The sequence below is a fragment of the Bos javanicus genome, chromosome 26 (assembly GCF_032452875.1).
Source record: "Bos javanicus breed banteng chromosome 26, ARS-OSU_banteng_1.0, whole genome shotgun sequence".
Classification (NCBI taxonomy): Eukaryota; Metazoa; Chordata; class Mammalia; order Artiodactyla; family Bovidae; genus Bos; species Bos javanicus.
Genome location: NC_083893.1, coordinates 16,569,170 through 16,589,007, shown reverse-complemented (window position 1 = coordinate 16,589,007; position 19,838 = coordinate 16,569,170). Strand labels below are relative to the sequence as shown.

At 39.5% G+C, this 19,838-nt stretch overlaps 1 protein-coding gene across 3 annotated transcripts in view; it reads left to right on the top strand.

Annotated features, from left to right (window-relative positions):
- The window catches only part of LOC133239204 (cytochrome P450 2C31-like), an 84,789-nt gene that overhangs the window by 26,863 nt on the left and 38,088 nt on the right, over positions 1-19,838 (top strand). For all 3 annotated transcript variants that reach the window (XM_061402868.1, XM_061402870.1, XM_061402871.1), the window contains 2 exons: positions 14,286-14,448; positions 17,732-17,881. In XM_061402868.1, the coding sequence (XP_061258852.1) occupies positions 14,286-14,448; positions 17,732-17,881 (313 nt within the window). The remainder of the gene's footprint in view (positions 1-14,285; positions 14,449-17,731; positions 17,882-19,838) is intronic.

Sequence of the window (19,838 nt, the reverse complement as noted above, 5' to 3'; positions counted from 1 at the left end):
TTCATTTTTAAAAATGGAAGTGTAATTGATGTACAATATTATATGCTACAGATGTACAGTATAGTGATTCACAATTTTAAAGGTTATACTTCATTTATAGTTACTATAAAATATAGGTGATATTCCCTATCTTTTCTCTGTTGTATATTCTTACTTCCTTTGTTATAGAATAATTCACTGTAAGTGTGTGGGTTTATTTTTGGGTGCTCTATTGTGTTCCATAGATGTGTCTGTTTTTGTACCAGTATCATACTTTTTTGGTTAATATAGTTGTATAGTATATTGTGAGGTCAGGGAGTCTGATTCCTCCAGCTCAGTTTTTTTTCTGCGCCCCCTCAAGATTCCTTTGACTATTTGCAGTGTTTTGTGTTTCCATATAACTTTAAAATTATTTATTCTAGTTCTGTGAAAAATGTCATTGGTATTTTGATAGAACTGCAATCTGCAGATTGCCTTAGTATGATCATTTTATATATGATTTCTTCTAACTCAAAAACACAGTTTATCTTTCCATCTGTTTCTGTCACTTTCAATTTCTTTCATCATTGTTTTATAATTTTCTGAGACAGGTCTGTTATTTCCTTATGTAGGTTTATTCCTAGTTTTTTTTTTTTTTTTTGGATGCAGTGGTAAATAAGATTGTTTCCTTAACTTCTCTTTCTGGGGGGCAATCCTAAGATGGCAGAGGAATAGGACAGGGAGACCACTTTCTCCCCCACAAATTCATGGAAAGAACATTTGAATGCTGAGCAAATTCCACAAAACAACTTCTGAATGTTGGCCGAGGATATCAGGCACCCAGAAAGGCAGCCCACTGTCTTCAAAAGGAGGTAGGACAAAATATAAAAAATAAAAAGAGAGACAAAAGAGGTAGGGATGGAGATGCATCTTGGGAAGGGAGTCTTAAAAAGAGAGAAGCTTCCAAACACCAGGAAACACTCTCACTGGTGGGTCTGTGGCAAGCCTTGGAATCTCAGAGGGCAACATAACCGGGAGGAAAAATAAATAAATAAATAAATAAATAAAACCCACAGATTAGGTGCCTAATGGCAACTCCCAGTGGAGAAGCAGCCCAGACGCTCGAATCTGCCACTAGCAAGTGGGGACTGGACAGGGAGGTGCAGGCTGCATTGCTTAGGGTAAGGACCGGGCCTGAATGCCCCGAGGGCAATCTGAGGGAACTAACATGAGATAGGAACCCAAACTGTGGGATAGCTATCCCGCAAAAAGCCCTAACATAAGACACTGCCAGGCCCGCTCACAGAACAAAGGACTGAGCAGAGCTAGCCAGCTGCTGACTGGCCCATCGCCCGCTAGAGACACGTAGGCGATGGCAGCCAGAGCCAGAAGGGGACAATTGTGGCCCCAGAGAGGCATCCTCTACCAAACTGCAAGCAGGCTTCATTGCTAACCAAGACTTCTAGGGATTCTGGATGGTTGACTTCCACTGGGAGTGTTGCAGCCAGAGATCAGCTCCCTAGAAGAGACACACGGCACACTTGAGAAGGCATGCCCATTGTACACCCAGAAAAGAGTGGCTGGGGAGGTGATAAGATGCAGCCTCCAACTGGGGGCGACTGTGCTTGCCAAGCACCTGGTCACCTGAGCTGCTTGGACCTGGGAAGGGCACAAAATGCAGGTCCAACCAAGTCTGTGCCTTTGTGGAGTACCCAAGAACCTGAACCTGAGCTGCTTAGACCTGACAAGTGCATGCAACCCAGGGCCCGCCTCAGACAGTTCCTGGCAGAGGAACCTAGAGCCTGAGCAGTGTAGACTGGGAAAGCACACACGCTGTGAGTTGGGGTAAGCCCAGTGTGGCAGACACTGCAAGCACTCCCCACACATGCCAGTGATATTTGTTAGCAATGTTTCTCCCTCCCCACAGCAGTACTGAACAAGTGAGCCTAAAAAAAGTGACCACCACCGCCCCCTTGTGTCAGGGTGGAAATTAGACACTGAAGAGACCAGCAAACAGAAGAAGCTAAAATAAACAGAGGGAACCGCTTTGGAAGTGACTGACAGGTGCAATAGATTAAAACCCTATAGTTAGCACTGACTACATAGGAAGGGGCCTATAGATCTTGAGAAGTATAAGCCAGACCAAGGAACTATCTGATAATGAACTGACCCCACACTGTCCACAAAAGCTCCAGAGAAAGTCCTAGATGTATTTTTACTAATTATCATTAAAAAAATTTTTTTTTAAATTTTAAGTCCTCTATTACTGCTTTAATTTTCATTTTTATAACCTACTGCTGCTGCTAAGTCTCTTCAGTCATGTCCGACTCTGTGCGACCCCATGGACGGCAGCCCACCAGGCTCTGCTGTCCCTGGGATTCTCCAGGCAAGAACACTGGAGTGGGTTGCTATTTCCCTCTCCATTGCGTGAAAGTGAAAAGTGAAAGTGAAGTCACTCAGTCGCGTCTGATTCGTAGTGACCCCATGGACTACAGCCTACCAGGCTCCTCATCCATGGGATTTTCTAGGCAAGAGTACTGAAGTGGCTTGCCATTGCCTTCTCCACATTTATAACCTACTATTACCTTGCCAAGAAAAAAAAAAAAAAAGACCCTATTTTTAAACAAACTTCATGTATATATATATATACTTTATAATTTTTGTGACTTTGTTTTTTAAATATTGTATTTTTGAGAATCTAACCTCTACTCTAGATTTTTAATCTTTGCTTTTTGGTATTTGTTATCAATTTTATACCTTTAAGAACCCAATCTGCAGCACTCGTTTTTACCTGGGAGCGAGATTACCAGCTTGATTGCTCTCTACCCCTTTTGACTGCTTTTTCTCCACCAGGTCACCTCTATCTCCTCCCTTCCCCTTCTCTTCTCTACCCAACTCTGTGAATCTCTTTGTGTGTTCCAGGCTGTGGAGAATACTTCAGTTCAGTTCAGTTCAGCCACTCAGTCGTGTCTGACTGTTTGCAACCCCATGAATCGCAGCACGCCAGGCCTCTCTGTCCATCATCAACTCCCAGAGTTTACTCAAACTCATGTCCATTGAGTCAGTGATTCAATCCAGCAATCTCATCCTCTGTTGTCCCCTTCTCCTCCTGCCCCCAATCCCTCCTAGCATCAGGGTCTTTTCCAATGAGTCAGCTTTTCTCATGAAGTGGCCAAAGTATTGGAGTTTCAGCTTTAGCATCAGTCCTTCCAATGAACACCCAGGACTGATCTCCTTTAGAATGGACTGGTTGGATCTCCTTGTAGTCCAAGGGACTCTCAAGAGTCTTCTCCAACACCACAGTTCAAAAGCATCAATTCTTCAGCACTCAGCTTTCTTCACAGTCCAACTCTCACATCCATACATGACCACTGGAAAAACCATTAGCCTTGACTAGATGGACCTTTGATGGCAAAGTAATGTCTCTGCTTTTGAATATGCTATCTAGGTTGGTCATAACTTTCCTTCCAAGGAGTAAATGTCTTTTAATTTCATGGCTGCAATCACCATCTGCAGTGATTTTGGAGCCCCCGAAAATAAAGTCTGACACTGTTTCCACTGTTTCCCCATCTATTTCCTGTGAAGTGATGGGACCAGATGCCATGATCTTAGTTAGGGAACTAATTACTGGCTGGATCTGTCTCCTTTTGATTCCCCCTTTTATCCTCTTGGCCACCTCTGTCTCCTTCCTTCCTCTTCTCTTCTCTGTGTAACTCTGTGAACATCTATGAGGGATCCAGACTGTGGGGAGCACATAGGGAAGTGATTACTGGCTAGCTTGCTCTCTTCCCTTCTGATTCCCCCGCTTCTCTTCCTGGTCACCTCTATCTCCCTCTTTCCTCTTCTCTTCTCCATTTAACTCTATGTATCTCTCTGGGTGTACCTCACTGTGGAGAAACTTTTCATCATTAACCTAGATGTTTTATCATCGGTGCTGTATAGATGGAGAAATCTTGAAGCTAGTGTAAAAATAAGTCTGGAAACCAGAGGCAGGAGGCTTAAGTCCAAATCCTGAGAACACCAGAGAACTCCTGACTCCAGGGAACATTAATCAATAGGAACTCATCAAAAGCCTCCATACCTACACTGAAATCAAGCACCATCCAAGGGCCAACAAGTTCCAGAGCAAGACATACCAAGCAAATTCTCCAGCAACACAGGAACATAGCCCTGAGCTTCAATATACAGGCTGTCCAAAGTCACACCAAACCCACTGACATCTCAAAACTCAGTACTGGACACTTCATTGCACTCCAGAGAGAAGAAATCCAGCTCCACCCACCAGAACACCGACACAAGCTTCCCTAACCAGGAAACCTTGACAAGCCACCAGTCCAACCTCACCCAGAGCAAGGAGCCTTCACAATAAAGAGGAACCACAAACTGCCAGGATACGGAAAGGCCACTCCAAACATAGCAATATAAACAAGAGGAAAAGGCAGAGAAATATTCAGCAGGTAAAGGAACAGGATAAATGCCCACAAAACCAAACAAAAGAGGAAGAGATAGGGAATCTACCTGATAAAGAATTCCGTATAATGATAGTGAAAATGATCCAAAATCTTGAAAACAAAATGGAGTTACAGATACATAGCCTGAAGACAAGGATTGAGAAGATGCAAGAAAGGTTTAACAAGGACCTAGAAGAAATAAAAAAGAGTCAATATATAATGAATAGTGCAATGAATGAGATAAACAGCACTCTGGAGGGAACCAACAGTAGAATAATGGAGGCAGAAGATAGGATAAGTGAGGTAGAAGATAGAATGGTAGAAATAAATGAATCAGAGAGGAAAAAAGAAAAACGAATTAAAAGAAATGAGGACAATCTCATTTGTTAATGTTAAATGTCCCAACATTCGAATCATAGGAGTCCCAGAAGAAGAAGACAAAAAGAAAGACCATGAGAAAACACTTGAGGAGATAATAGTTGAAAACTTCCTTAAAATGGGGAAGGAAGTCAAGTCCAAGAAACCCAGAGAGTCCCAAACAGGATAAACCCAAGGCGAAACACCCCAAGACACATATTAGTCAAATTAACAAAGATCAAACACAAAGAACAAATATTAAAAGCAGCAAGGGAAAAACAACAAATAACACACAAGGGGATTCTCATAAGGATAACAGCTGATCTTTCAATAGAAAATCTTCAGGCCAGAAGGGAATGGCAGGACATACTTAAAGTGATGAAAATAACCTACAGCCCAGATTACTGTACCCAGCAAGGATCTCATTCAAATACGAAGGAGAAATCAAAAGCTTTACAGACAAGCAAAAGCTAAGAGAATTCAGCACTACCAAACCAGCTCTCCAACAAATGCTAAAGGATCTTCTCTAGACAGGAAACACAGAAAGGATGTATAAACTCAAACCCACAACAACAAAGTAATAGCAATGGGATCATACTTATCAATAATTACCTTAAACATAAATGGGTTGAATGCCCCAACCAAAAGACAAATACTGGCTGAATGGATACAACAACAAGACCCCTATATATGTTGTCTACAAGAGACCCACCTCAAAATAAGGGACCCATACAGACTGAAAGTGGAGGGCTGGAAAAAGATATTCCATGCAAATAGAGACCAAAAGAAAGCAGGAGTAGCAGTACTCATATCAGATAAAATAGGCTTTAAAACAAAGGCTGTGAAAAGAGACAAAGAAGGACACTACATAATGATCAAAGGATCAATACAAGAAGATATAACAATTATAAATATATATGCAGCCAACAAGTGAGCACCACAATATGTAAGACAAATGCTAGCAAGTATGAAAGGGGAAATTAACAATATCACAATAATAGTGGGAGACTTTAATACCCCACTCACACCTATGGATAGATCAACTAAACAGAAAATTAACTAGGAAACACAAACTTTAAATGATACAATAGACCAGCTAGACCTAATTGATATCTATAGGACATTTTACCCCAAAACAATGAATTTCACCTTTTTCTCAAGTGCACATGGAACCTTCTCCAGGATAGATCACATCCTGGGCCATAAATATAGCCTTAGTAATTTCAAAAAAATGAAATCATCCCAAGCATCTTTTCTGACCACAATGTGGTAAGATTAGATGTCAATTACAGGAGAAAAACTATTAAAAATTCTAACATATGGAAGCTGAACAACACGCGGCTGAATAACCAACAAATCACAGAAGAGATCAAAAAAGAAATAAAAATGTGAATAGAAATGAGTGAAAATGAAAGCACAGCAACCCCAAACCTGTGGGACACTGTAAAAGCAGAGCTAAGGGGAAGGTTCATAGCAATACAAGCTTACCTCAAGAAACAAGAAAAAAGGCAAATAACTAACCTAACTCTACACCTAAAGCAGCTTGAAAAGGAAGAAATGAACTCCAGGGTTAGTAGAAGGAAAGAAATCTTAAAAATTAGGGCAGAAATAAATGCAAAAGAAACAAAGGAGACCATAGCAAACCCCAAAGCTGTTTTTTTGAGAAGATAAATAAAATTGACAAACCATTAGCCAGACTTATCAAAAAACAAAGGGAGAAGAATCCAATCAACAAAATTAGAAATGAAAATGGAGAGATCACAACAGACAACACAGAAATACAAAGGATCATAACAGACTACTATCAGCAATTATATGCCAATAAAATGGACAACTTGGAGAAATGGACCAATTCTTAGAAAAGTATAACTTTCCAAAACTGAACCAGGAAGAAATAGAAAATCTTAACAGACCCATCAGAAGCATGGAAATTGAAACTGTAATCATAAATCTTCCAGCACACAAAAGCCCAGGTTGAGATAGTTTTACAGCTGAATTCTACCAATAATTTACAGAAGAGCTAACACCTATCCTACTCAACCTCTTCCAGAAACTTGCAGAGAAAGGTAAACTTCCAAACTCATTCTATGAGGCCACCATCACCCTAATACCAAAACCAGACAAATATGCCACACAAAAAAAGAAAACTACAGGCCAATATCACTGATGAATACAAAAATCCTTAACAAAATTCTTGCAAACAGAATCCAACAACATATTAAAAAGATCATACATCATGACCAAGTTGGCTTTATCCCAGGGATGCAAGGATTCTTTAATATCCACAAATCAATCAGTGTAATACACCACATTAACAAATTGAAAGATAAAAACCTTATGATTATCTCAGAAGATGCAGAGAAAGCCTTTGACAAAATTCAACATCCATTTATGATAAAAACCCTGCAGAAAGCAGGAATAGAAGGAACATACCTCAACACAATAAAAGCTATATATGACAAACCCACAGCAAACATTATCATCAGTGGTGAAAAATTGAAAGCATTTCCCCTAAAGTCAGGAACAAGACAAGGGTGCTCACTTTCACCACTACTACTCAACATAGTTTTGGACGTTTTGGCCACAGCAGTCAGAAAGGAAAAATAAAGAAATCCAGATGGGAAAAGAAGTAAAACTCTCACTGTTTGCAGATGACATGATCCTCTACATAGAAAACCCTGAAGACTCCTCCAGTAAGTTACTAGAGCTAATCAATGAACATAGTAAAGTTGCAGGATATAAAATTAACATGCAGAAATCTCTTGCATCCCTATACACTAACAATCTGCCTCCTTAGCGCAGTGGGCAGCGCGTCAGTCTCCTATACACTAACAATGAGGAAACAGGAAGAGAAATTAAGGAAACAATTCCACTCACCATTGCAAAGAAAAGAATAAAATACTTAGGAATAAATCTACCTAGAGAAACAAAAGACATATACAAAAAACTATAAAACACTGATGAAAGAAGTCATAGAGGACACAGACAGATGCAGAAATATACCATGTTCATGGATCGGAAGAATCAATATAGTGAAAATGAGTATACTACCCAAAGCAATCTATAGATTCAATGGAATCCCTATCAAGCTACCAATGGTATTTTTCACAGAGCTAGAACAAATAATTTCACAATTTGTATGGAAGTACAAAAAGCCTCAAATAGCCAAAGCAATCTTGAGAAAGAAGAATGGAACTGGAGGAATCAACCTGCCTGACTTCAGGCTCTACTACAAAGCCACAGTCATCAAGACAGTATGGTACTGGCACAAAGACAGAAATATAGATCAATGGAATAAAATAGAAAGCCCAGAGATAAATCCACGCACCTATGGACACCTTAACTTCGACAAAGGGGGCAAAAATATACAATGGAGAAAAGACAATCTCTTTAACATGTGGTGCCTGGAAAACTGGTCAACCACTTGTAAAAGAATGAAACTAGAACATTTTCTAACACCTTACACAAAAATAAACTCAAAATGGATTAAAGATCTAAATGTAAGACCAGAAACTATAAAACTCCTAGAGGAAAACATAGGCAAAACACTCTCTGACATAAACCACAGAAGGATCCTCTATGACTCGCCTCCCAGAATATTGGAAATAAAAACAGGAATAAACAAATGGGACCTAATTAAACTTAAATGCTTTTGCACAATGAAGGAAACTATAAGCAAGGTGAAAAGACAGCCTTCAGAATGGGAGAAAATAATAGCAAACGAGGCAACTGACAAAGAATTAATCTAAAAAATATACAAGCAACTCCTGCAGCTCAATTCCAGAAAAATAAACGACCCAATCAAAAAAATGGGCCAAAGAACCAAACAGACATTTTTCCGAAGAAAACATACAGATGGTTAACAAACACATGAACAGGTGCTGAACATCACTCATTATCAAAGAAATGCAAATCAAAACCACAATGAGGTACCATTTCATGCCAGTCAGAATGGCTGCTATCCAAAAGTCTACAAGCAATAAATGCTGGAGAGGGTGTGGAGAAGAGGGAACCTTTTCTTACACTGTTGGTGGAAATGCAAACTAGTACAGCCACTATGGAGAACAGTGTGGAGATTCCTAAAAAACTGGAAATAGAACTGCCATATGACCCAACAGTCCCACTACTGGGAATACACACTGAGGAAACCAGAATTGAAAGAGACACGTGTACCCCAATATTCATTGCAGCACTGTTTATAGTAGCCAGGACATGGAAGCAACCTAGATGTCCATCAACAGACTAATGGATAAGAAAGCAGGGTACGTATACACAATGGAATATTATTCAGCCATCAAAAGAACATGTTTGAATCAGTTCTAATGAGGTGGATGAAACTGGAGCCTATTATACGGAGTGAAGTAAGCCAGAAAGAAAAACACCAATACAGTATACTAATGCATATAGTGGAATTTAGAAAGATGATAACAATAACCCTATATCCAGTTCAGTTCAGTTCAGTTCAGTCACTCAGTCATCTCTGACTCTCTGCGATCCCATGAACTGCAGCACGCCAGGCCTCCCTGTCCATCACCAACTCCCTGTCCATTATCCAAACTCATATCCATTGAGTCCGTCATGCCATCCAACCATCTCATCCTCTGTCGTCCCCTTCTCCTCCTGCCTTCAATCTTTCCCAGCATCGGGGTCTTTTCAAATGAGTCAGCTCTTCCCATCAGGTGGCCAAAGTATTGGAGTTTCAGCTTCAATATCAGTCCTACCAATGAACACTCAGGACTGATTTCCTTTAGGATGGACTGGTTAGATCTCCTTGCAGTCCAAGGGACTCTCAAGAGTCTTCTCCAACACCACAGTTCAAAAGCATCAATTTTTCGGTGCTCAGCTTTCGTTGTAGTCCAACTCTCACATCCATACATGACTACTGGAAAAACCATATCCTTGACTAGATGGACCATTGTTGGCAAAGTAATGTTTCTGCTTTTTAATACGCTATCTAGGTTGGTCATAACTTTCCTTCCAAGAAGTAAGCTTCTTTTTATTTCATGGCTGCAAACACCATCTGCAGTGATTTTGGAGCCCCCCAAAATAAAGTCTGACACTGTTTCCACTGTTTCCCCATCTATTTCCCATGAAGTGATGGGACCGCATGCCATGATCTTAGTTTTCTGAATGTTGAGGTTTAAGTCAACTTTTTCACTCTCTTCTTTCACTTTCTTCAAGAGGCTCTTTAGTTCTTCTTCACTTTCTGTCATAAGGGTGGTGTCATCTGCATATCTGAGGTTATTGATATTTCTCATGGCAATCTTGATTCCAGCTTGGGCTTCCTCCAGCCCAGCATTTCTCATGATGTACTCTGCATATAAGTTAAATAAGCAGGGTGACAATATACAGCCTTGATATACTCCTTTTCCTATTTGGAACCAGTCTGTTGTTCCATGTCCAGTTCTAACTGTTACTTCCTGACCTGCATACAGGTTTCTCAAGAGGCGGATCAGGTGGGGTCTGGTATTCCCATCCCTTTCAGAATTTTCCACAGATTCTTGTGATCCACACAGTCAAAGGCTTTAGCTTAGTCAATAAAGCAGAAATAGATGTTTTTCTGGAACCCTCTTGCTTTTTCGATGATCCAGCAGATGTTCCAATTTGATCTCTGGTTCCTCTGCCTTTTCTAAAACCAGCTTGAACATCTGGAAGTTCGTGGTTCACGTATTGCTGAAACCTAGCTTGGAGAATTTTGAGCATTTCTTTACTAGCATATGAGATGAATGCAACTGTGCGGTAGTTTGAGCATTCTTTGGCATTGCCTGTTTTTGGGATTGGAAAGAAAGCTGACCTTTTCCTGTCCTGTGGCCACTGCTGAATATTGTGACATAGGTTCCCTTTATAGTAATTATCCTTTGGTAATTTTAATGGCAATGAAAATTTCTTTAAGTAAAAAATCTACTCATTTACAGAGTGACAAAACTAAAATTTTCCAAAAAGTAGACTGAAATCAAGGAAATAAGTAAAACCGAATTTAGGAAAATTCAGTTTCTATTATCTCAACAAATGAATGAATAATGCTTCTACTCTTAGCTATTTAATAGAGCAATAACTCTAAATCTTGAAGGAATTATCGGAAATCAGGCTTCTCTGAGACAATTAGTTGTCAGAGTACTGCCCAATGAAACTCCTTTCTTTGTGTTTGGATCTGGTTTTGAAGATTGTGTTAGCACTCCAGAATATGCAGTTGTTAAATCACAGCCTTGGTTAAGTTTTTTCTTTTTTTTTCTGGTTAAGTTTTAAAAATATCTATTGATTTTAATTTCCATGTCTTTAAAATGTAAATAAGAATTATTTTGCACAGGTTATTTGAGTATATTATATGTTCAACAAGTTACTAAATGCCTAATTTTATCAGGGCTTCCCTGGTGGCTCAGATGGTAAAGAGTCTGCCTGCAGTGTAGGAGACTTGGGTTCGATCCCTGGGTTGGGAAGATCCCCTGGAGAAGGAAATGGAAACCCACTCCAGTATTCTTGCCTGGAAAATCCCATGGATGGAGCCTGGCAGGCTACACTTCATGGGGTTGCAAAGAGCCTGACATGACTGAGCAACTTCACATTTTTAATTTCAATAATAAGTATGTTAGATTTTGGGATTTTCAAAGATGAATGAAAAAAAAAAACAACCCTAATGTTATGGAATTTACCATCTAGATGATAGGTGTGTATTTATGGAACAATCATGCACATAAATGTATGGATGCATCATGCTGCACTTAGTTGCCCAGCTGTGTCCAACTCTTTGTGACCCCATGGACTGCAGCCTACCAGGCTCCTCTGTCCATGGGTATTCTCCAGGTAAGAATACTGGAGTGCATTGCCATGTACTTTTCCAGGGGATCTTCCCAACCCAGGGACTGAACCCAGGTCAAAACATACAATGTGGTGTTGTGGTTTAGTTGCCAAGTTATGTCTGACTCTTTTGCAACCCCATGGACTGTAGGCCCCCAGGCTCATCTTCATGGGTTTTCCCTGGCAAGAATACTGGAGTGGGTTGCCATTTCCTTCTCCAGGGGATCTCCCCAACCCAGGGATCGAAACCACATCTCCTGCCTTGCAGGCAGATTCTTTACCACCCAACACCAGGCTTGTATTTATGAAACAATCATGCAAGTAAACATATGGATACAAAACAAGTAATAGAAACACAGTCGAAACAGGCAGTGTAACTTGAAGAATTAGGGGTAAGAGGGGTAGTTAGCAGAAGTTTCTCTGAGGAAGTGAAATTAGAGCTGATATCAAGACCATCCCCAAGAAAAAGAAATGCAAAAAGGCAAAATGGCTGTCTGGGGAGGCCTTACAAATAGCTGTGAAAAGAAGAGAAGTGAAAAGCAAAGAAGAAAAGGAAAGATATAAGCATCTGAATGTAGAGTTCTAAAGAATAGCAAGAAGAGATAAGAAAGCCTTCCTCAGAGATCAATGCAAAGAAATAGAGAAAAACAGAATGGAAAAGACTAGAGATCTCTTCAAGAAAATTAGAGATACCAAGGGAACATTTCATGCGAAGATGGGCTCGATAAAGGACAGAAATGGTATGGACCTAACAGAAGCAGAAGATATTAAGAAGAGGTGGCAAGAATACACAGAACTGTACAAAAAAGATCTTCAAGACCCTGATAATCACGATGGTGTGATCACTCACCTAGAGCCAGACATCCTGGAATGTGAAGTCAAGTGGGCCTTAGAAAGCATCACTACAAACAAAGCTAGTGGAGGTGATGGAATTCCAGTTGAGATATTTCAAATCTTAAAAGATGAGGCTGTGAAAGTGCTGTGCTCAATATGCCAGCAAATTTGGAAAACTCAGCAGTGGCCTCAGGACTGGAAAAGGTCAGTTTTCATTCCAATCCCAAAGAAAGGCAATGCCAAAGAATGCTCAAACTACCGCACAATTGCACTCATCTCACATGCTGGTAAAGTAATGCTCAAAATTCTCCAAGCTAGGCTTCAGCAATACGTGAACCATGAACTTCCAGATGTTCAAGCTGGTTTTAGAAAAGGCAGAGGAACCAGGGATCAAATTGCCAACATCTGCTGGATCATCAAAAAACAAGAGAGTTCCAGAAAAACATCTATTTCTGCTTTATTGACTATGCCAAAGCCTTTGACTGTGTGGATCACAAGAAACTGTGGAAAATTCTGAAAGGGATGGGAATACCAGACCACCTGACTTGCCTCTTGAGAAACCTAAATGCAGGTCAGGAAGCAACAGTTAGAACTGGACATGGAACAACAGACTGGTTTCAAATAGGAAAAGGAGTATATCAAGGCTGTATATTGTCACCCTGCTTATTTAACTTATATGCAGAGTACATCATGAGAAACGCTGGGCTGGATTAAGCACAAGCTGGAATCAAGATTGCTTGGAGAAATACCAATAACATCAGATATGCAGATGACACCACCCTTATGGCAGAAAGTGAAGAAGAGCTAAAGAGCCTCTTGATGAAAGTGAAAGTGGAGAGTGAAAACGTTGACTTAAACCTCAACATTCAGAAAACTATGATCATGGCATGCGGTCCCATCACTTCATGGGAAATAGATGGGGAAACAGTGGAAATAGTGTCAGACTTTATTTGGGGGGGGGGCTCCAAAATCACTGCAGATGGTGACTGCAGCCATGAAATAAGGAAAATAAGACTGTAACCTGGTAAAGTGCTTGTTTGTTCCATTCTTTTTTAATTTGGAGATTAATTATGTTTGGAGTCCCTGACATAAGACTAGTCTGGTTATAGCTCCAAGAGTAAGTAAAAACATGTTCTGAGATAAGTTTGGAGATGTAAACAGGAGTCAGAACATTGGTCTTTAGCATCAAATCAGTGTGATGTATCTCAACATTTGCTTTGTGAAAAAATCAGTCTGGTTGCTGTATGGAGAATAAATTGTAAGGTAGCAGAAGGAGTGAAATATTGGACAAGCTGAAAGACTGTAAGTCCTATATCATGTTTTACATTGAATAAGTTGCCATGATAGAAAGACCTCACTCACATCACTACACAGGGAAGCTGGAAAATGTTTATGACTATGTCCTTATGTATTATGAAAGCTTAGAGCTCTCTGGTGCTAAAAATATGTGGAGAATGGATAATGAGGAATGATTTTTAGTTTGCATGTGGGGGAGATAAGCACCTTTCCTTAAACCAAAGGAGAAATGTATTATTTATTATAACTATAAGAAAGAAGAGGAATTTTGGTGTAATTATAGATTTGGCAGAAAAAAGCTTAACAGAACAATATAGAATTCATACTATAGCCTCTGTCACATAGTAGCAGCTGAATAAGGGATTACTATTGATGGTGATGATAATAATAACAGTATTACTAATCATATAATGGTAATTACCATTGGAAATATGTGATTTCATACTAAATTACTGGTTCTAGAAGTTGAAGTTTTTTATAATGGATGAATGAATATTGAAGTGTATCTTATGAAAATTAAAAGTATTTCCCACATTATCTATTTTTTCAGTTTTGAAATGCTCACTGTTCTTACATCTCCTGTTCCTTTTCCAGCTAGCAGAAGATTATGGTCCTGTGTTCACTCTGTATTTTGGCATGAAGCCCACTGTGGTGTTGCATGGATATGAAGCAGTGAAGCAAGTCCTAATTGATCAGAGTGAGGAATTTTCTGCCAGAGGCAGTTTACCAGCAGCAGACAACATCAACCAGGGATTAGGTATGTTTTTATTTGAGGAGTGTGGGAATTGTAGGTTGGAAAGATTCAAAAAGGCTAAAGAATTGAGAAATTATAGGTACTTGGAGAAGTTTACAACGACATCGTAATTCCAACATTTCTCTATAAAGAATCGTTGTTATTGTTTAGTCACTAAGCTGTGTCCGACTCTGTCATTACCCCATGGACTGTAGCCATCAAGGCTCCTCTTCCATGAGATTTTCCAGGAAAGAATACTAGAGTGGATTGTCATTTCCTTGTCCAGAGGATCTTCCTGACCCAGGGATCGAATTCTTGGACCTGTGTTTCCTGCATTGACAGGCAGATTCTTTATCCCTGAGTCACCTGGGAAGCATGAAGGATCATCAATCCATGTTTAAAATTATGAACGTGACACAGTATCTCTACAAAGCTTTAAATGCAGTGAAAGCAAACCATCTAATCACTAATGTTCCATTAATTTGCAATTAAGCGATGCTCATTTTAAATTATGGACAGTTAAGATAATGAACATTTAAAAAGTAGAGTAAGATAATGAGCATTTTAAAAAGCCAGAAAGAAAAACACCAATAGAGTATACTAATGCATATATATAGAATTTAGAAAGATGGTAACAATAACCCTGTATACGAGACAGCAAAAGAGACACTGATGTATAGAACAGTCTTGTGGACTCTGTGGGAGAGGGAGAGGGTGGGATGATTTGGGAGAATGGCATTGAAACATGAATAATATCGTATATGAAATGAATCACCAGTCCAGGTTCGATGCACGATACTGGATGCTTGGGGCTGGTGCACTGGGATGACTCAGAGGGATGGTACAGGGAGGGAGGAAGGAGGAGGGTTCAGGATGGGAAACACGTGTATACCTGTGTCGGATTCATGTTGATATATGGCAAAACCAATACAATATTGTAAAGTTTTAAAAAAAAAAAAAACCTAAAAAAAAAAAATCACATTCGGAAAAAAAAAAAAAAAAAGTACAGACATTGCTTTGCTTAACAAAGGTCCATCTAGTCAAGGCTATAGTTTTCCCAATAGTCATGTATGGATGTGAGAGTTGGACTATAAAGAAAGCTGAATGCCAAAGAATTGATGCTTTTGAACTGTGGTGTTGGAGAAGACTGTTGAAAGTCCCTTGGACTGCAAGGAGATCCAACCAGTCCATCCTTAAGGAGATCAGTCCTGTGTATTCATTGGAGGGACTGATGCTGAAGCTGAAGCTCCAATACTTTGGCCACCTAATGAGAGGAACTGACTCAATGGAAAAGACCCTGATGCCGGGAAAGATTGAGGGCAGGGGGAGAAGGGGACGACAGAGGATGAAATGGTTGGATGGCATCACCGACTCAACGGACATGAGTTTGACTAAACTCCAGAAGTTGGTGATGGACAGGGAGGCCTGGGGTGCTGCATTCCATGGGGTCACAAAGAGTCAGACACGACTGAGCGACTGAACTGAACTGAAGATAATGAAAGAGAAAGAGAAGGGAGGGAAATGACTAAATTGTCCTATTAATCAAACATTTTGCTTTCTGGCCAAAGTCATGGATGCTAAGAAACATTTTTGGAAACATGCATAGTATGCACAGAACCAATAAGGGTTTGGAATATTTCCAAGCTTGCCTTTAATTTTCTATTCTTAAAAAAAAAAAAAAAACAACAACACAGGAAATATTTGTACTCAGCAGAATACAAAGCATAAAGCACAAAAAACTCTGAAAAGAGGATCATTAAGAAACATTGTTAAGTATCAATTGGAGTATTAATTAGAGATGATATTAGGAAAAGCTTTTTAAATTGAGTCCTTGAATTGTCTTTCATCTGTTTTTGTAGCTGGGCCTAATACCAGACAGTCCTCTGGCCAGTCACTGGGTTCCTACAAAAAGAAACAAGGCCTGAATAGGATCCTTTCCTCCTCTATGTTGTTCTTTAATGTCTTTTTGGACAAGTTCCTTTTGAGCATTGTCTTTTCCCCTGATCTCTTCTTGAGTCTGGAAGTCTGATGTTGAACTTCCTTGGTGTTAAGACCATATTTCATGGATGAGATTTAACAAATAAGGAAAAATGTTAAAATGAAAAGAGCTGTGACTGTGTCCCCTATTTGAAGAATGGATTTTCTTGAACTTCCTTCTAAATGCACAAGTACTGTTTCTCCCTCTCTTGAGAACTGACTCCTTTTGTTGTTTCTTCTACAATTCACTCACAATGCACAAGCTGGTTCTAAAACCTAGAACTGCCTTACGATTTAGCAATCCCACTGCTGGGCATACACACTGAGGAAACCAGAATTGAAAGAGACACGTGTACCCCAATATTCATCGCAGCACTGTTTATAATAGCCAGGACATGGAAGCAACCTAGATGCCCATCAGCAGATGAATGGATAAAGAAAGCTGTGGTACATATACACAATGGAGTATTACTCAGCCATTAAAAAGAATACATTTGAATCAGTTCTAATGAGATGGATGAAACTGGAACCTATTATACAGAATGAAGTAAGCCAGAAAGAAAAACACCAATACAGTATACTAATGCATATATATGGAATTTAGAAAGATGGTAACAATAACCCTGTGTACGAGACAGCAAAAGAGACACTGATGTATAGATCAGTCTTATGGACTCTGCGGGAGAGGGGAAGGGTGGGGAGATTTGGGAGAATGGCCTTGAAACATGTATAATATCATGTATGAAACGAGTCGCCAGTCCAGGTTCGATGCACGATACTGGATGCTTTGGACTGGTGCACTGGGACGACCCAGAGGGAGGGTATGGGAAGGGAGGAGGGAGGAGGGTTCAGGATGGGGAACACAGGTATACCTGTGGCAGATTCATTTCGATATTTGGCAAAACTAATACAATATTGTAAAGTTTAAAAATAAAATAAAATTAAAAAAAAAATAAAACCTTAACCTATAACTTGGACTCCATGGATTGTTAGCTGAGTCATCATAGAGCAAGCATTTGCCTCTATGATCTTTCGCATCCTCATCAATAAAATGGAGACAAAATACTTGGTTCACAGAATTGAATTGATTTTTGTAGGAGCTAATGGATGAGGAAGAGTGTAGTAATACGTAAAACCAAGAGTCTTCACAGTACAACACTAAACTGGGTTAAGAGAGGAGGAGGCAGGTGAAATTGGGCTCAGTGGGAATTCCTGAGGCTGCCACCATTATATTTAACCCCTGTTAGGTGTCATTATCACTTCCTGTTTTAAAGACTAAGCTGTAATTCATAGTAATGGATTTTTCTTCTCTATTTTTTGGTCAATATAGGAATTGTTTTCAGCAATGGAGAAAAATGGAAGCAAACTCGGCGTTTCTCCCTCATGGTTTTGAGGAATATGGGGATGGGGAAGAGGACTATTGAACACAGAATTCAAGAGGAAGCCTTATGTTTGGTGGAAGCATTAAAAAAAACCAATGGTGGGTATTTCTTTATGTAATTAGCAGTAACTGCTTGGGCAGACCAAATGCTATTACAAGTAGACTACAGAGAGATAATGGCTCAAATACAACAGAAGTTGACTTCCTGCTCACATGACGGTAGCAGGAGGGGAAGTTGCTGGTATAATGGCCTTTTCAAGCACCTGGTTTCCAGGGCCTTTGATGCTTTCAGCACATGGTTGCCTTCCTGTGGCTCCCAGAGTTCATCTCTTTGAATGGTAGTGGGGATAGTAAAGAAGAAAGAAAAGAGCAAGTAGTGTTTTTAATAGGTGAGATATGGCAGTGGCACACAAAAGTTCTTTCATATCCCATGGGCTATAACTGAGTCACAGGGCCACACCTTACTGTATGAGGAGCTGGAAAATGTGGTTAGCTGTGTGCACAGGAAGAAGAGGAGAACATGGATTGTGGTAATCTGCTAGTAACTTGAAAGACTAAGTTCTCAGGTTCTTGAGAACTTTTTGCAACTTCTTGAGAAGCATTGCAAATATTTTGCAACATATACATGTCATGTCATTATGCTACAGCACCTTAAACTTGTACAGTCCTGTCTATCAGTGATATTTTATTAAAACTGAACCAAAATTAGTGGTTCAGGTGTGGACTTTGCACCAAATCCTTCTCTGAGTAGGCCTGTATTACAGCTCCTCTGTGGGTGTGAAGGGAGGGAGCTTCAGCAGCACACATCTGCTCAGTGTACACGTGTGTGGATGCCCATGCAGGACAGGAAGAGGGGATAAGAGAGAAAGGGGTGAGTAGGAGACTTGACAGGGAAGGAGAAAGATAAGGATCTTAACACATATGTGCTTTTGTAAACCATAGTGCTTAATTTTTGAAGAACATGAACTTAATAACACTATATTCTAAACAATGACTCACCATCATGTTTTTTTTTTTTTACTAATGTTATATTATGGTCCAGATGGGTTTTCTCCCTCATTTTTTTGTGTTACTCATATAAATAATGCAATTATTACAAATATTTCCATGATTTGGGTTTCTTCTTTTGAGTAAGTTTCTCAAGATGGCAGTAGAGTGTCAATGAACATCATTTGGACTTTTGGTGCATATTATCTAGGAATGGGTGGAAGATCTGGCAGAAGAAGAAAACAAGGCTCATCCTGCATAGATTATTCTCTACCCTTTTGTTCAAACTTAGCATATTAAATAAATATTTTCACATGCTTAATTTTAAAATGTTTATCACGAATATTATTAACAAAATAGAATAGTAGTTCATTATTTTGGATGTTCCATAGTTTATTTTAGGCAACATAGATTGATTTCAGTTTTTTGTTGTTAATAATATTAAACAATGCAATCTATACTAATCATTGAACATCCCCAATTACTTTCTAGAGTAAAATTTTGGAAATGCAATTAATAAATCAGTAAATATTGGGTTTTAGCAAGTTGCTGTTGTTTTTCAGTCACTAAGTCATACCTGACTCTTTGTGACTCCATGGACCACAGCACACCAGGCTTCCCTGTTTTTCAATAGCCCTAAGAGTTTGCTTAAACTCATGTACATTAAGTTGGTGATGCCTTCCAACCATCCCATCCTCTGTCACCCCCTTGTTGTCCTGCCCTGAATCTTTCCCAGCATCAGAGTCTTTTCCAATGATTTGGCTATTACCATGAAGTGGCCAAAGTACTGGAGCTTCAGCTTCAGTGTCAGTCTTTCCATTGAATATTCAGGGTTGATTTCCTTTCGTATTGACTTGTTTGATCTCCTTGCTATCTGAGGGACTCTCAAGAGTCTTTTCCAGGACCACAATTGGAAAGTATCAATTTTTTGGCACTCAGCTTTCTTTATGATCCAACTCTCACATTCATTCATGACTATGGAAAACCCATAGTTTTGACTAGATAGATCTTTGCAGCAAACTGATATCTCTACTTTTTAATATATTATCTAGGTTTGTCATAACTTTTC